Source organism: Rhinopithecus roxellana, chromosome 10 (genome assembly GCF_007565055.1).
Source record: "Rhinopithecus roxellana isolate Shanxi Qingling chromosome 10, ASM756505v1, whole genome shotgun sequence".
NCBI lineage: Eukaryota > Metazoa > Chordata > Mammalia > Primates > Cercopithecidae > Rhinopithecus > Rhinopithecus roxellana.
Window position 1 is genome coordinate 95,928,241 of NC_044558.1, and position 15,029 is coordinate 95,943,269.

The 15,029-nt window shown below is 43.3% G+C and overlaps 1 protein-coding gene across 15 annotated transcripts in view; it reads left to right on the top strand.

Annotated features, from left to right (window-relative positions):
• Positions 1–15,029, top strand: part of GIT2 (GIT ArfGAP 2) — a 65,743-nt gene that overhangs the window by 5,862 nt on the left and 44,852 nt on the right. For 14 of the 15 annotated variants that reach the window (XM_010379339.1, XM_010379357.1, XM_030939661.1 and 11 more), the window contains 5 exons: positions 744–856; positions 1,793–1,898; positions 6,878–6,964; positions 7,068–7,198; positions 10,156–10,250. In XM_010379339.1, coding sequence (XP_010377641.1) covers positions 744–856; positions 1,793–1,898; positions 6,878–6,964; positions 7,068–7,198; positions 10,156–10,250 — 532 coding nt within the window. Of the gene's footprint in view, positions 1–743; positions 857–1,792; positions 1,899–3,220; positions 3,265–6,877; positions 6,965–7,067; positions 7,199–10,155; positions 10,251–15,029 lie in introns of those variants that run through there. The other variant, XM_010379417.2, reaches the window with a different exon arrangement.

Here is a 15,029-nt window from a genome sequence, read left to right on the forward strand (position 1 = left end):
ATAGCTACACTGCTGTAAAAAACAGATGGGGCTGTTTTAGGAGTCATGCCTTGAAATGAAATTTGGAGATATGATTTATTACTGACTTTTGCTTAGAAGTTTCTAACAGCTCACGCTCATGTGAAAGGGGCTGTTTACTGCTCTCAGGTCTGTCTGTGTTTACAAAGCCAGATTGTATTATAGAATCTCAGTAAAGTCCAGAGATGAGTAGTTTAGAATGCCAGAGTTGACCCTAAAGCAACAATTCCCCAAATGTGGAACCACCAGTGGTATTCAAGACAGATGTAGGTAATACATGGTTTTTTTTAATGGTTGCATTATTTTACTGTGTATAGGAAAGCTATAACTAGCACATCAAACTGTAGTTGTTTTTAAAAGTAAGTGGCTTTAAAGAAATATTATGTGAATAATATAGACAGTACATGGGTCGTTAGGAATCTTGAAAATAGTGTTTAATTAGGTTTGGGAAACCCTGCTCTGAGGTGTCAGAGTGCTTGTCTTTCATACTCTATAAGAATAGTTCGGTCACACTTCTTTAGGTATTTAAGTATCCTACTAGTCAAAGCTGAATCCTGCATACAGATTGATCATCTTTCTCATTCTCAAATCAGAAAACAGTGATATGAATGATATTCCTAACATTAGTGTTTATAATAGGACTTTGTTTACCCTGTTCAGTCACTGATCCCCATTGAATATTTGTGAAAAGAAATTAAAGTCTTATGTTGTCTGCTTGGTTTTAGATGGTTGAGACCTTGTATAATAACGGTGCTAACTCTATATGGGAGCATTCTTTGCTGGACCCTGCGTCTATTATGAGTGGAAGACGTAAAGCTAATCCACAGGATAAAGTACAGTGAGTGGAATGTTTATAAATACTTTTATTTCTTCATAACAAATGGGGCCCACTGAAAGGAGTGCAGCTATTTTTGGTCAGTCTCCACAAGGGCAGCAGAGGAGGGGTTTACCCTAGTCATACATCAGGCTTTTTGCTATTAGAAATGCAGAATGGGGTGGGGCAGGACCATCTGTTTAGCATGGCCACCCAGCAGGAGTAAGTGGCTTGCTCAGTTGGAAACCATGGCTTGGAGTCTGTAAATGTAATCAGATTTAAACGTATACTCAAATAAGAGGCGATCAGACCAGAAATCTAGGTCTGGGCACCTGTCTGCCTGTTGCCTCACCTGTAAGATGGGACTAAATGGTGCTTTCTCCCAAGGTTGCTAGGTCAGTTCAGACAATTACACAGAGAAGAGGGCTACTATAAAAAGCAGGTACTCTGCCGTCCCAGCCATTATAATGACTAATGTATGTTTTCAAACTTCAGGTCTTTTTTTTTTTTTTTTTTTGAGACGGAGTCTCGCTCTGTCGCCCAGGCTGGAGTGCAGTGGCCAGATCTTAGCTCACTGCAAGCTCCGCCTCCCGGGTTTACGCCATTCTCCTGCCTCAGCCTCCCGAGTAGCTGGGACTACAGGCGCCCGCCACCTCGCCCGGCTAGTTTTTTGTATTTTTTTAGTAGAGACGGGGTTTCACCATGTTAGCCAGGATGGTCTCGATCTCCTGACCTCGTGATCCGCCCGTCTCAGCCTCCCAAAGTGCTGGGATTACAGGCTTGAGCCACCGCGCCCGGCCCAAACTTCAGGTCTTAAACCTTGCTGAAACTTACTTGAGCATTGTTCATTTTATTCTCAAGTGGGGGATGTGGGTTACTTCCTCTTCTTTTTACAGTACAAAGAATGGGGATTGCTGTATCTGAACGAGTGAACTGTTTTCTTTTTTGTTTTTGAACCAGTCCCAATAAAGCAGAATTCATCAGAGCCAAGTATCAGATGTTAGCATTCGTCCATCGCTTGCCCTGCCGGGATGATGATAGTGTGACTGCCAAAGATCTTAGTAAGGTGGGTCACACTTTTTAAAATTCCTAAAAGAGCTGGCTAAGACAGCATATTGTTTTATTTGGAAAAAAAAAAAAAAAGTTTGGTTGTGGGGTTTTTTTTGGTTTTTTTTTTTTTTTTTTTTTTTTTGGAGACGGAGTCTTGCTCTGTCACCCAGGCTGGAGTGCAGTGGCACAATCTCGGCTCCCTGCAACCTCTCTCTCCCAGATTCCAGCAACTCTCCTGCCTCAGCCTCCTGGGTAGCTAGGATTACAGGCGCATGACACCATGCCTGGCTAAGTTTTGTATTTTTAGTAGAGACGGGATTTCACCATGTTGGCCGGGCTGGTCTCGAACTCCTGAGTTCAGGTGATCCGCCTGCCTCGGACCCCCAAAGTGTTGGGATTGCAGGCGTGAGCCACCGCACCCGGCCAGGGTTTTTTGGTGTTTGGTTTTGTTTTTGTTTTTTTGAGACAGAGTCTTGCTCTGTCGCCCAGGCTGGAGTGCAGTGGTGCAATCACAGTTCACTGCAGCCTTGACCATCTAGGCTCTAGCAGTCCTCCCACGTCAGCCTCCCGAGTAACTGGAACTACAGGCGCATTACCATGCCCAGCTAATATTTTTTATTTTTTGTAGAGACAGGTTCTTGCTGTGTTGCCCAGGCTGAAAAAAGTTTTTAAAGTAAGAAAAACAAAAACTAATTTCTGCACATTAAGTAATGAATAGCTTTTTTTCCCAATTGGGTTCATCTTTAATCTAAATTCAAATGGCAGCCATTCATGTAGTGGAGGTACAGGGCAAAGAGGAAAAGGAAGTCTCTGGAAGGCTATTTGTGTTTTTCCAATATGGCTTTTAAATTATATTTTGATAAGTTTTTGTTTGTTTACCTTTGAAATAGGAACCATCTCAGAGTTGTTTCTAGAAGGGACTAGAAAGTTTATAGGACAATTGTTTCTTTTTAATAAGGACTAGAAAAAGTACTAAAGGAAGGGGACTTCTTCAGGTTTCCAGGCTGAACAGTGAGTATGATCTTCGGAAAGCAATGTGTGACTCACAAAGCTATAGTTCACAGAATGGTTTATCATACTTGTAAAACGAGTGAGGTGGTTTTCTTTATGTGGGCCTTCGCATGTTTTTGAGAGATGCTGTAAGAAATGTGCATATTTATTTTCAAAGCACTGCCTTGGATAAATGCTTACTCACACAGAGCTTGAGGACTTACTATTCATAATTTTTTTATTACTTTTTTGGCCGGGTGCGATGGCTCACGCCTGTAATCCCAGCACTTTGGGAGACTAAGACCGGCAGATCACTTGAGCTCAGGAGTTCGAGACCAGCCTGGGCAACATGGCGAAACCCCGTCTCTACAAAAGATACAACAATTAGCCGGGTATGGTGGCATGTGCCTGTAGTCCCAGCTACCCGGGAGCCTGAGGTGGGAGAATGACGTGAGCCCAGGAGGTGGAGGTTGCAGTGAGCTGAGATTACACCACGGCACTCCAGCCTGGACGACAGAGCAAGACCTGTTTCAAAAAAAGAAAACTTTTTCTGCATCTGTTGAGATGATCATGTGGTTTTTGCTTTTGCTTCTATTTATGTGGCAAATTACATTTATTGATTTGTGTATGTTGAACCAGCCTTGAATCTCAGCAAAAAAGCCTACTTGATCGTGGTGGATTAATTTTTTTTTTTTTTTTTTTTTTTTGGAGACGGAGTGTCACCCTGTTGTCTGGGGTTGAAGTGCAATGGCGCGATCTCAGCTCACTGTAACCTCTGCCTCCCAGGTTCAAGTGATTCTCCTGCCTCGGCCTCCCAAGTAGCTGGGATTACAGGTGTGTGCCACCAGGCCTGGCTAATCTTTTTTTTGTTTGTTTTTTTTCTTTGAGACGGAGTCTTGCTCTATTGCCCAGGCTGGAGTGCAGTGGCGCAATCTTGGCTCACTGCAAGCTCCGCCTCCTGGGTTCATGCCATTCTCCTGCCTCAGCCTCCCGAGTAGCTGGAACTATAGGCGCCCGCCACCATGCCCAGCTAATTTGTTTGTATTTTTAGTAGAGACGGGGTTTCACCCTGTTAGCCAGGATGGTCTTGATCTCCTGACCTCATGATCTACCCGCCTTGGCCTCCCAAAGTGCTGGGATTACAAGCGTGAGCCACCACACCTGGCCAATTTTTGTGTTTTTAGTAGAGACGGGGTTTCGCCATGTTGGCCAGGCTGGTCTCAAACTCCTGACCTCGTGATCTGCCTGTCTCAGGTGCCCAAAGTGCTTGGACTACAGGCATGAGCCACTGCGCCCAGCCATGGTGGATTAACTTTTGATGTGCTTCTGGATTCGGTTTGCTAATATTTTATTGAGAGTTTTTTTTTTTTTTTAATCTGTGTTCTTCATGGATTTTGGCCTGAAGTTTTCCTTTTTTGTTGTGTCTCTGCCTGATTCTGGTATCAGGCTGATGTTGGCTTCACAGAATGAGTTAGGGAGGAGCCTCTCCTCTTTGATTGTTTGGAATAATTTCAGTAGGATGTTAGTTTTTCTTTGTATGTCTAGTAGAATTTGGCTGAGAATCTCTTGAACTGGGGAGACGAAGGTTGCAGTGAGCCGAGATCATGCCAAGGCACTCCAGCCTGAATGACAGAGTCTCCACTCTATTGCCCTGGCTGGAGTGTAGTGGCACAATCATGGCTGACTGCACCCTCAACCTCCCCACGCTCAAATGATTCTCCCATCTCAGCCTCTCAAGTGGCTGGGATCACAGGCATGTGCCACCAAGCCTGACTAGTGTGTGTGTGTGTGTGTGTGTGTGTGTGTGTGTGTGTGTGTGTGTGTTGTTTTTTGTTTTTTTGAGATGGAGTCTCGCTGTGTCACCCAGGCTGGAGTGCAGTGGCACGATCTCGGCTCACTGCAATTTCCACCTCCTGGGTTTAAACTATTCTCCTGCCTCAGCATCCTGAGTAGCTTGGATTACAGGTGCCTGCCACCACACCTGGCTAATTTTTTTTGTATTTTTAGTAGAGACAGGGTTTCGCCATGTTGGCCAGGCTGGTCTTGAACTCCTAACCTCAAGTGATCTGCCCGCCTCAGCCTCCCAAAGTGCTGGGATTACAGGTATGAGCCACCACGCCCGGCCAATTTTTGTCTTTTTTTGAGAGATGGGGTTTCACCATATTGTCCAGACTGGTCTCAAATTCTTGGTCTTAAGCAGTCTGCCTGCCTTGGCCTCCCAAAGTGCTGGGATTATAGATGTGAGCCACTGTATCTGGCCTTTTTTTTTTTTTCCTCTCCCCCTTTTTTAATCCCCAGCAGAATCTGGCTGAAGAATTCAGAATTTGAAATTTTGCATATAAATGCATATACTTGCTACTTCCATTGGTTAATAATACTTGGTATGTGTTGGGTTTTTTTGTTTTTTTTTTTCTGATCATAGTTTTTAAAAATTAGGCACAGTGGCACATGCCTGTAATACTAGCTGCTTGGGAGGCTGAGGTGGAAGGGTTGCTTGAGCCGAGGAGTTCAGTCCTGCCTGGGCAACATAATGAGACCCTGTGTTTAAAAAACAAACAAAAATAACTATTTAAAAAATTAAATAAGACTTAGAAGAAATAGATGTTAGAGTAGATTTCTTAATTCCTGTGATAAGGGTTACTGCATCTTGGACAATTCTAGGTTAGATTTGAAAGGAAGGCAGCTCATCTTCTGAATGTATAAGAGCTTTTCTGCAGTAGTACAGAATTCGGTATATCATGGGCCTTTTCCTACCCTGAAATACTTTATTAAAGCGTATTATACAGGCCAAGAATAATGTGACAGAGAGGGTATTGTATAAGGCAGGATCCTGTAGCTTACACAGTATAGAATTTGAAGTCCTAAAGCCCTAATTACAGTAACAACTAATAGTGATAACTGTTATTATAGCATTTGTATTCTTTGAGCACTTTATTATATCACTAAATCCTTATAATAACCCTGTGAATAAGGCACAGTAGCTCATGCCTATAATCCCAACACTTTGGGAGGCCAAGGTGGGAGAATCGCTTCAGCTCGTAAGTTCCAGACCAGCCTGGGCGACATAGTGAGACCTCATCTGTATTGAAAAATTAAAAAATTAGGAGGGCGTGGTGGCCAGTGCCTGTAGTCCCAGCTATTTGGAAGGCTGAGGTAGAAGGACTGCTTGAGCCCAGGATACTGAGGCTGCAGTGAGCCATGATCACTCCACTGCACTCCAGCCTGGATGACAGAGCAAGCAAGACTCTTTCTAAAAAGAAAAATGCCACCTTTTATAAAATTTTTTTTTTTGGACAGGGTCTCGCTCCGTCGCCCAGACTGGAGTGCAGTGGCATGATCACAGCTCACTGCAGCCTCCACTGCCAAGGCTCAAGTGATCTTCCCATCTCAGCCTCCCTAGTAGCTGGGACTACAGGCACGCACGCCACCACACCCAACTAATTTTCATATTTTTTGTAGAGCCAGAGTCTTACCCAGGCTGGTCTCAAACCCCTGGGCTCAAGTGATCCTCCCACCTCAACCCCCCAAAATGCTGGGATTATAGGCATGAGCCACTCCATCTGGCCATTGTTGACATTTTTGAGATGAGGAAAGTGAGGTTCAGATTGCTTAAAGCCCTTTCTCCAGGCCACACAGTTTGAAGTGGGTATAGTTTGAAATTCAGGTCTGTCAGACATCAGAACCACGCACAGTCACCTTTTCACACAGCACAGTCCTACCTCTCACTCAGGTTCTGGCTGTGCCACTTCCTAGACAAGTCATGCATTTGGGCAAGTCAGCCTTCACAGCCCTAGTTTCCTTAGCAGTAAAGTGGCCTGACCCCATCTTACAGCCCAGGGACGGTTGTGACTGGCAAAAGGAGAGACTGGTCCATGCACTTTACCAAGACAAATAAAGATTATGCGTTACTGATGTAACATATATTAAAATGGTCTATCCACTGCTCTAGGACATCATTCTTTACACCTCTAACCATGGTTCCTTTCTTGTTTCTGTGTTTTTCAGCAACTCCATTCAAGCGTGAGAACAGGGAATCTTGAAACCTGTTTGAGACTGTTGTCTTTAGGAGCACAAGCCAACTTCTTTCATCCTGTAAGAAAACATCAGTTGCTTCAGGTATTGAAACTAAGTGAGTTGTGTTCATGTAGCTTTATTTAATGTGCTCTTTTGTCTACTTTTTATTAATGATTCTTAGGAAAAAGGAAACACCCCACTCCATGTTGCCTCCAAAGCAGGGCAGATTTTACAGGCTGAATTATTAGCAGTATATGGAGCAGACCCAGGCACACAGGATTCTAGTGGGAAAACTCCTGTTGATTATGCAAGGTAAGAGACCTAGATTCTTGCTACTTCTCTCTGGGATTTTTTTGTTGGGTATGATTCCTTGTTAAGTAGCTAAGTTGTATATGTTAACATTTAACCCCTTTAAAGATTTACGTTACTTTATTTTACGGATGAAGACATTTCAAATGCATATAAGCTCAGCCTGGCAAAGTTGAGGAAGGCTAGAATCATGAACCAGTGTGCTAAACTTCCAATCTTTTACTTGATCCTTTATAACACAGTGGTATTTGAGCTGTAGTCAGATTCCAAATCAAGTATCAAGAATTACAGAATGCACTCTTGTGTTTTTTTTGAGACGGAGTCTCGCTCTGTCACCCAGGCTGGAGTGCAGTGGGGCCATCTCGGCTCACTGCAAGCTCCGCCTCTTGGGTTTCCGCCATTCTCCTGCCTCAGCCTCCCGAGTAGCTAGGACTACAGGTGCCCACCACCACACCTGGCTAATTTTTTTGTATTTTTAGTAGAGACGGTTTCACCGTGTTAGCAAGGATGGTCTCCATCTCCTGACCTCATGATCCACCCATCTCAGTCTCCCAAAGTGCTGGGATTACAGGCGTAAGCCACCGCGCCTGGCTGCACTCTTCTATTTTTTAATACTCTTAGTTATTGCTTGAACTTAAAAGCAAATCTATATATATAGATATGTGATTAAACAAGTATAGTAAAATGTTAATTGTAAGGTTTGGGTAGTAGACATCTAAGTGCTCACTCTAGGCCAGGCATGGTGGCTCACACCTGTAATCCCAGCACTTTGAGGGTCCAAGGCAGATGGGTTACTTGAGGCCAGAAGTTCGAGACCAGCCTGGCCAACATGGTGAAACCCTGTCTCTACTGAAAATACAAAAAAAAAAAAAAATTGGCTAGTCATGGTGGCAGGCGCCTGTAATCCTGCTACCTGGGAGGCTGAGGCAGGAGAATCACTCGAACCTGGGAAGCAGAGGTTGCCATGAGCCAAGATCACACCACTGCACTCCAGCCTGGGTAACAGGGCGAGACTCTGTCTCAAAAAAAAAAAAAAAAAAAAAAAAGCGGCCGGGCGCGGTGGCTCAAGCCTGTAATCCCAGCACTTTGGGAGGCTGAGACGGGCGGATCACGAGGTCAGGAGATCGAGACCATCCTGGCTAACACAGTGAAACCCCGTCTCTACTAAAAAATACAAAAAAGCTAGCCGGGCAAGGTGGCGGGCGCCTGTAGTCCCAGCTACTCGGGAGGCTGAGGCAGGAGAATGGCGTAAACCCGGGAGGCGAAGCTTGCAGTGAGCTGAGATCCGGCCACTGCACTCCAGCCTGGGCAACAGAGCGAGACTCCGTCTCAAAAAAAAAAAAAAAAAAAGTGCTCACTGTAAAATGCTTTAAATTTTTCTTTATTAATACAGTCCTTGAAAAATTATAGGTTAGTCTTGAATATCATTTAAATATTCAGTTAAATTGAATATCAATTAAATAGCCAAAGATCAATCATCTTTCCTTCTTTTTCCAAAGTACCTTTATTAACTGTGAAGCACAATACTCTGCTTCACAGAGGATAAAATGGGCAAATAACAAAACTCTACTATCCCCAAATTTACTCTCTCGGAAAAGATGATTCATGAATGCCTGAAAGAGTTCAAGAGGCAAGACCATGTGTGATTCATTGCCAAAATAGATAATTGGTCTTAAAAAGCATATATAGGGTTTCTTTATTTTGGTCCAAATCATTTAAGAAATTTCTTCAGTTGGTCTTGAAGAATGGGTTGGATTTGAATGTGTGAAGGAGGAGCTAAAGCATTCCAGGTAAGAGGAAAGGCAGGAGTCAAGATCAGGAGGCAGGGAGGGACAAAGCGTGTTCAGCACAGCAGGAGACCTGACTGGAAAGAACAGAGTGGGTCTGGGAATAACAGCAGGAGTACAGTATTGCACGGTGCTTCATTATTTCACACAGCACTAAAAAAGAAAAGAGCTCAGCCAATTATGGTGTATCATCAATTATAGAATATTTCCTGATTTCAAAGATACTAAAAAATGAAAGAATAAGATGTGACTCTCACAGATCAAAGCTGTGTGGTAGGTCGGAGGGTGTTGTGAGTGCCTTGAATGGTCGGGAGAGAAGCTGACTGAAACTATCAGGTTGGTGCAAAAGTAATTGCGGTTTTTGCCATTACTTTTAAGGACAAAAACCACAAAATATACTTGATCTTGGAAGACAGCCCTGGGTAAATAATACTTATTATCACTTACCATGGGATTTTCACACTTGTACCTTGCATATAATAATCTCAATATAATTTGTTTGAATTCTTGTTACCAAAAGGATTCTAAGCAGCTTAAATATTTATTTCATGAATGTTGAAAGGTAAATTTAATATTTTCTGTTATGCAAATTGAAGATAAGGAGACAGAAGTAGCTGCAGGCGTGAGGTGTGCATTAGGTTGGCCTGTCTCTCACTGATTTGAAGTCTTCGAAGTGGTTACTAGACTTCATCCAGAGTCAGACTGGCTGCATCGGCATCACCTAGGGGAAGGACCTTCTTCAACATACTGGCCCCTGGCCCCATCCTGTCCCCACTGATTCAGAATTTCCAAGGGTGGGGGCTGCACATGGTATATTCCTAGAAATGTGCTAGTTAATTTTTGAGAACCTCTACCCTAAACCATTGATTAATTTCATTTTTTTACCTCATTAAATTAAGTCATTCTTTATCCTTCCCTCTCATAAGTCTTTGAATTTCTTATTAAGTATTCTATTTTGTGCCTTAATAAAGGAAAGGGGATAGTTCAGATGGTGAAAACAGTTTATAAAAGTGGGATGCAAAGTAGAGTTCAGAAATCTACCTCCCACGACAAGGTTGATTATTCTAAAAAGTCTTGTGTGATAAACTGCTCAGGTGTCTCTCTTTGTACTTCTCCATTTTAAAGCCAGTGAATAGTGAGCAATATAAATGGTACTTTGTTTTCTCTTGGTAGGCAAGGAGGGCACCATGAGCTGGCAGAGCGCCTTGTGGAAATACAGTATGAGCTGACGGACAGACTAGCCTTCTATCTCTGTGGCAGGAAACCAGGTGAGTGGACGGAGAATGACCGCTTCACATCTCCAGTCAGGAAGGTTCTAGAAAAACAAATCAAGACACTATTTTTTTATGACCTCCTCTACTTTAACATATCCCTGAGAAAGCTGTAAATATGGGTTTTAATTTGAAAGGATAACTACAGAATTGTCAGTTACATGTAAAAGATATAAAGTTGGACAAATCTTAGATTTTTCATTTTTAAAACTTCAGCTCTAGAGAAATAACTTATTTCAAGAATCAGATTGAATAATCAAAGCAAAATTGAATGGTTACCACAGTTTTTGAAGTTGGTGGGAGTAAATGCAGGAGTAAAGCAATAACCTTTGTAGTTAATTGAAAAATTCTTCCTAAGGAATGGAAAAAAAGTCCAGAAGTAAACTTTGCCAAAGCCAAGTTGGCTATTTGGGATATGGAACAGGGGGTCAGCAAACCATGGTCTGTAGCCAAAATCTAGCCAGCTACTTGTTTTATTAAATGAAGTTTTGTATTGCGCCACTGCACTTCAGCCTGGGTGACAGAGTAAGACTGTGTCTCAATAAATAAATAAATACATACATACATACATACATACATACATACATACATACATAAAGCAAGCAAGCAAGCTAGCTAGCTAGCTTTTGCCGGGTGCAATGGGTCATGCCTGTAATCCTAGCATTTTGGGAGGCCGAGGCAGGAGGATTGCTTGAGCCCAGGAATTCGAGACCAGCCTGGGTAAGAGAGGTGAGACCCTGTCTCCACAAAAAAGTTTTTTTAAAAATTAGCCAGTCATGGTGGTGCATGCCTGTAGTCCCAGCTACTTGGGAGGCTGGGACTTGAGCCCAGGAATTGAAGGTGGCAGTGATCTATGATTGTGCCACTGCACTCCAGCCTGGGTGCAGTGACAAAGCAAGACCCCTATCTAAAAAATAAATGAATCAAGTTTTATTGCAAGAGAGCCATGCCCAATTATTTATACCTTGTGTATGGCTGCTTTCACATAACAACAGCAGAGCTGAATAGGTTAAGTCATTGCAACAGGCCACAAAGCCTAAAATATTTACTATTTGGCCCTTTAGAGAAAATATTGGCCAATCCCTGATGTACAAGCTTCACATACATGTATGCAGTGGTTCTCCATCCTGGTTGTACAATAGAGTTAAGAGCCTCTGGTGTAGTTTCAGTTCTGGGTGACATGGAGTAAGCACACCCCACCGTGTCTCCTGCAGAATAGAACTAACAGACGTGGACCAAATGCTTGGAGCAGCTAGCTAAAGACTGAAAAGTAAATCCTAGTTGGTGGATTAGGGAACTCAAAGTGCCATCAGCTGGTGGTGAGTGTCCTCTTTGTCTTACTTCTCATAGGACTTCAATAACAGCCTGAAACCTGGAAGTACATAATGAGTGCAAAAAAGCCTTTTTCTGCCAGGTGCAGTGGCTCACACCTGTAATCCCAGCACTTTGGGAGGCTGAGGCGGGTGGATCACGAGGTCAGGAGATCAAGACCCTCCTGGCCAACATGGTGAAACCCTTCTCTACTAAAAACACAAAAAAATTAGTTGGATGTGGTGGCAGGCGCCTGTAATCCCAGCGACTTGGGAGGCTGAGGCAGGAGACTCGCTTGAACCCGGGAGGCAGAGGTTGCAGTGAGCCAAGATTGCGCCACTGCGTTCCAGCCTGGGCAACAGAATGAGACTCCATCTCAAAAAACAAAAAAGCCTTTTTCTGGTTAAAGAGCAGGAAATGGGACTCCTACAGGACAGAGAGGAAGGGGATTCCCCTAGGGTTTTTTCCTCCTCCTCCTCCCTTTTTCTGATCTCTCCCATCCAGACCCTAGGCAAGCCTGTGGCTGCAATAGCAGCAGCAGCAGTGGCAGTACAGGTTTCTAAATCTCTGAGCAAGAGGATGAGGGGGGATCCTGACTGCTTTTCTTTTTCTCTCTATTCTCTCACCATCTGCCCAGGAGGCAGAACCTCACCTGGTCAGTTGCCTGCTAAGACAGAAATATTAACATTTTTGCATAAAGTTTAAAGAAGACCCAGAGTCTCATAACATTCACAGTGTCTAGGATAGCATCCATAATGACTTGACATATGAGTAATTCTCATGTACTTGCAAGGGAAGGCAGTCAACAGATGCCAACCCCAAGATGACACAAATGTTGGAATTATCAAAGATTTTAAAGCAGCTAGTAAGACCATGCTATAAGAAGTAAGAGCAAACATTCCTGAAACAAACAGGAATATAGAAAGTCTCATCAGAGAAATAGAAGATACAGAAGAGAAACAAATAGGAATATTAGAACTGAAAAATACAAACACTAAAAATTTAAAACTCACTGGATGGGCTTAATAGAAGACTAGAGATGACAAAGAAAGTCAGTGAATTGAAAACAGATCACTAGAAATTATCTGGTTTAAGCAACAGAGAGGAAAAAAGAGTAGGAAGAAAAAACTGAACAGTCTCAGGGACCTGTGGGAAAATACTAGAATGTCTGACATTTATGTCATTGGATTCCCAATAAGAGATGAGAAAGAGTGGTGTGTGCAGAAAAAGTATTTGAAGAAATATTGGCAAAAAAACCCCTCTAATTTTAGAGCAGGTTCAGTGGCTCACACCTGTAATCCCAGCACTTTGGGAGGCCGAGGCAGGTGGATCATTTGAGGTTGGGAGTTCGAGACCAGCCTGGCCAGCATGACAAAACCCCATCTCTACTAAAAATACAGGAATTAGCCAGGCATGTTGGTGTGCACCTGTAATCCCAGCTACTTGGGTGGCTGAGGCACAAGAATCACTTGAACCTGGAAGGTAGAGATTGCAGTGAGTCCAGAATCCAGATGGTGCCACTGCACTCCAGCCTGGGCAACAGAGCGAGACTCTATCTTAAAAAAAAAAAAAAAAAAAAAAAAAATCTAAATTTGGTGAAAGACATAAACTTACAGATTCAAGAAACTTAGAAAATTCCAGAGAAGATAAACTCAAATCCACACTTGAGACACATCAGAATCAAACTGCTGAAAACTAAAGTTGAAGAAAACATCTTGAAAGCAGCCAGGAGAAAGTGACACATAACATATATAGAAAAACAGTGATTTGAATGATTATGGATTTCTTATCAGAAACCATGGAGATGAGAAGGAAATGAAATAATACTTTGTTTTTTTTTGTTTGTTTGCTTGAGATGGAGTCTCTCTCTGTCGCCCAGGCTAGAGGGCAGTGGTGCAATCTCGGCTCACTGCAACCTCTGCCTCCCAGGTTCAAGCAGTTCTCCTGCCTCAGCCTCCTGAGTAGCTGGGATTACAAGTGCCCGCCACCACGGCTGACTAATTTTTGCATTTTTTTTTTTTTTTGAGGCGGAGTCTCGCTCTGTCGCCCAGGCTGGAGTGCAGTCGCCGGATCTCAGCTCACTGCAAGCTCCGCCTCGCGGGTTTATGCCATTCTCCTGCCTCAGCCTCCCGAGTAGCTGGGACTACAGGCGCCCGCTACCTCGCCCAGCTAGATTTTTGTATTTTTTAGTAGAGACGGGGTTTCACCGTGTTGGCCAGGATGGTCTTGATCTCCTGACCTCGTGATCCGCCCGTCTCGGCCTCCCAAAGTGCTGGGATTACAGGCTTGAGCCACCGCGCCCGGCCAATTTTTGCATATTTAGTAGAGAATGGGGTTTCACCATGTTGGCCAGATTGGTCTCGAACTCCTGACCTCATGATCCGCCCACCTCAGCCTCCCAAAGGGCTGGAACTGCAGGCATGAGCCACCGCGCCCGGCTGGAATAATACTTTTTTTATTATTGTTATTTTGAGACAGGATCTCACTCCATCCCCTAGGCTAGAGTGCAGTGGCATGATCTCAACTCCCTGAAACCTCAACCTCTTGAGCTCAAGTGATCCTCCCACCTCAGCATCCACAGTAGCTCAGACTACAGGTGTGCGCCACTGTGCCCAGATAATTTTTGTATTTTTTGTAGAGATGGGGTTTCACTATGTTGCCTAGCCTGGTTTTGAATTCCTGAGCTCAAGTAATCCGCTCACCTTAGCCTCCCAATGTGATAGGATTACAGGCGTGAGACACTGATCCTTTATTATTATTATTATTATTATTATTATTATTATTATTATTTCTCATCTTCTTTGTGATGATAGAAACAATACTTTTAAAGTGCTAAAGGAAAAGAGCTGTCGACCCAGAATTCCATATCCAATGAAAATAACCTTTGGAATGAAGGCAAAATAAGGATATTCTAACAGGAAAAAAAAAAATAAGAGAATTATTATTTACTTTAACAGAAATGCTAGAGAAAGTTCTTTGAGTGGAAGGGAAATGATGCCAGAGGGAATCTTGGAACTTTAGGAATGAAAGAAAAACAACAGAAATGTTAAAGATCTGGCAGAGTAAGACCCTATCTCACGAAACAAACAAAAAGTTGAAATTGTGATACATATCTTAAAGCTATAACATTGTCAGCCGGGCTCAGTAGTTCAAGCCTGTAATCCCAGCACTTTGGTAGGCTGAGGCAGGCGGATCACCTGAGGTCAGGAGTTTGAGACCAGCCTGACCAACATGGTGAAACCCTGTCTCTAATAAAAATACAAAAATGAGGCAGGCATGGTGGCATGTGCCTGTAAACCCAGCTACTCAGGAGGCTGAGGCAGGAGAATCACTTGAACCTAGGAGGCAAAAGTTACAGTGAGCCAAGATCGTGCCACTACACTCCCACCTGGGTGACAGGGAGACTCTGTCTCCAAAAAAAAAAAAAAAAAAATTGTCTAGTGGGGTTTTCAGCATATATCAGTG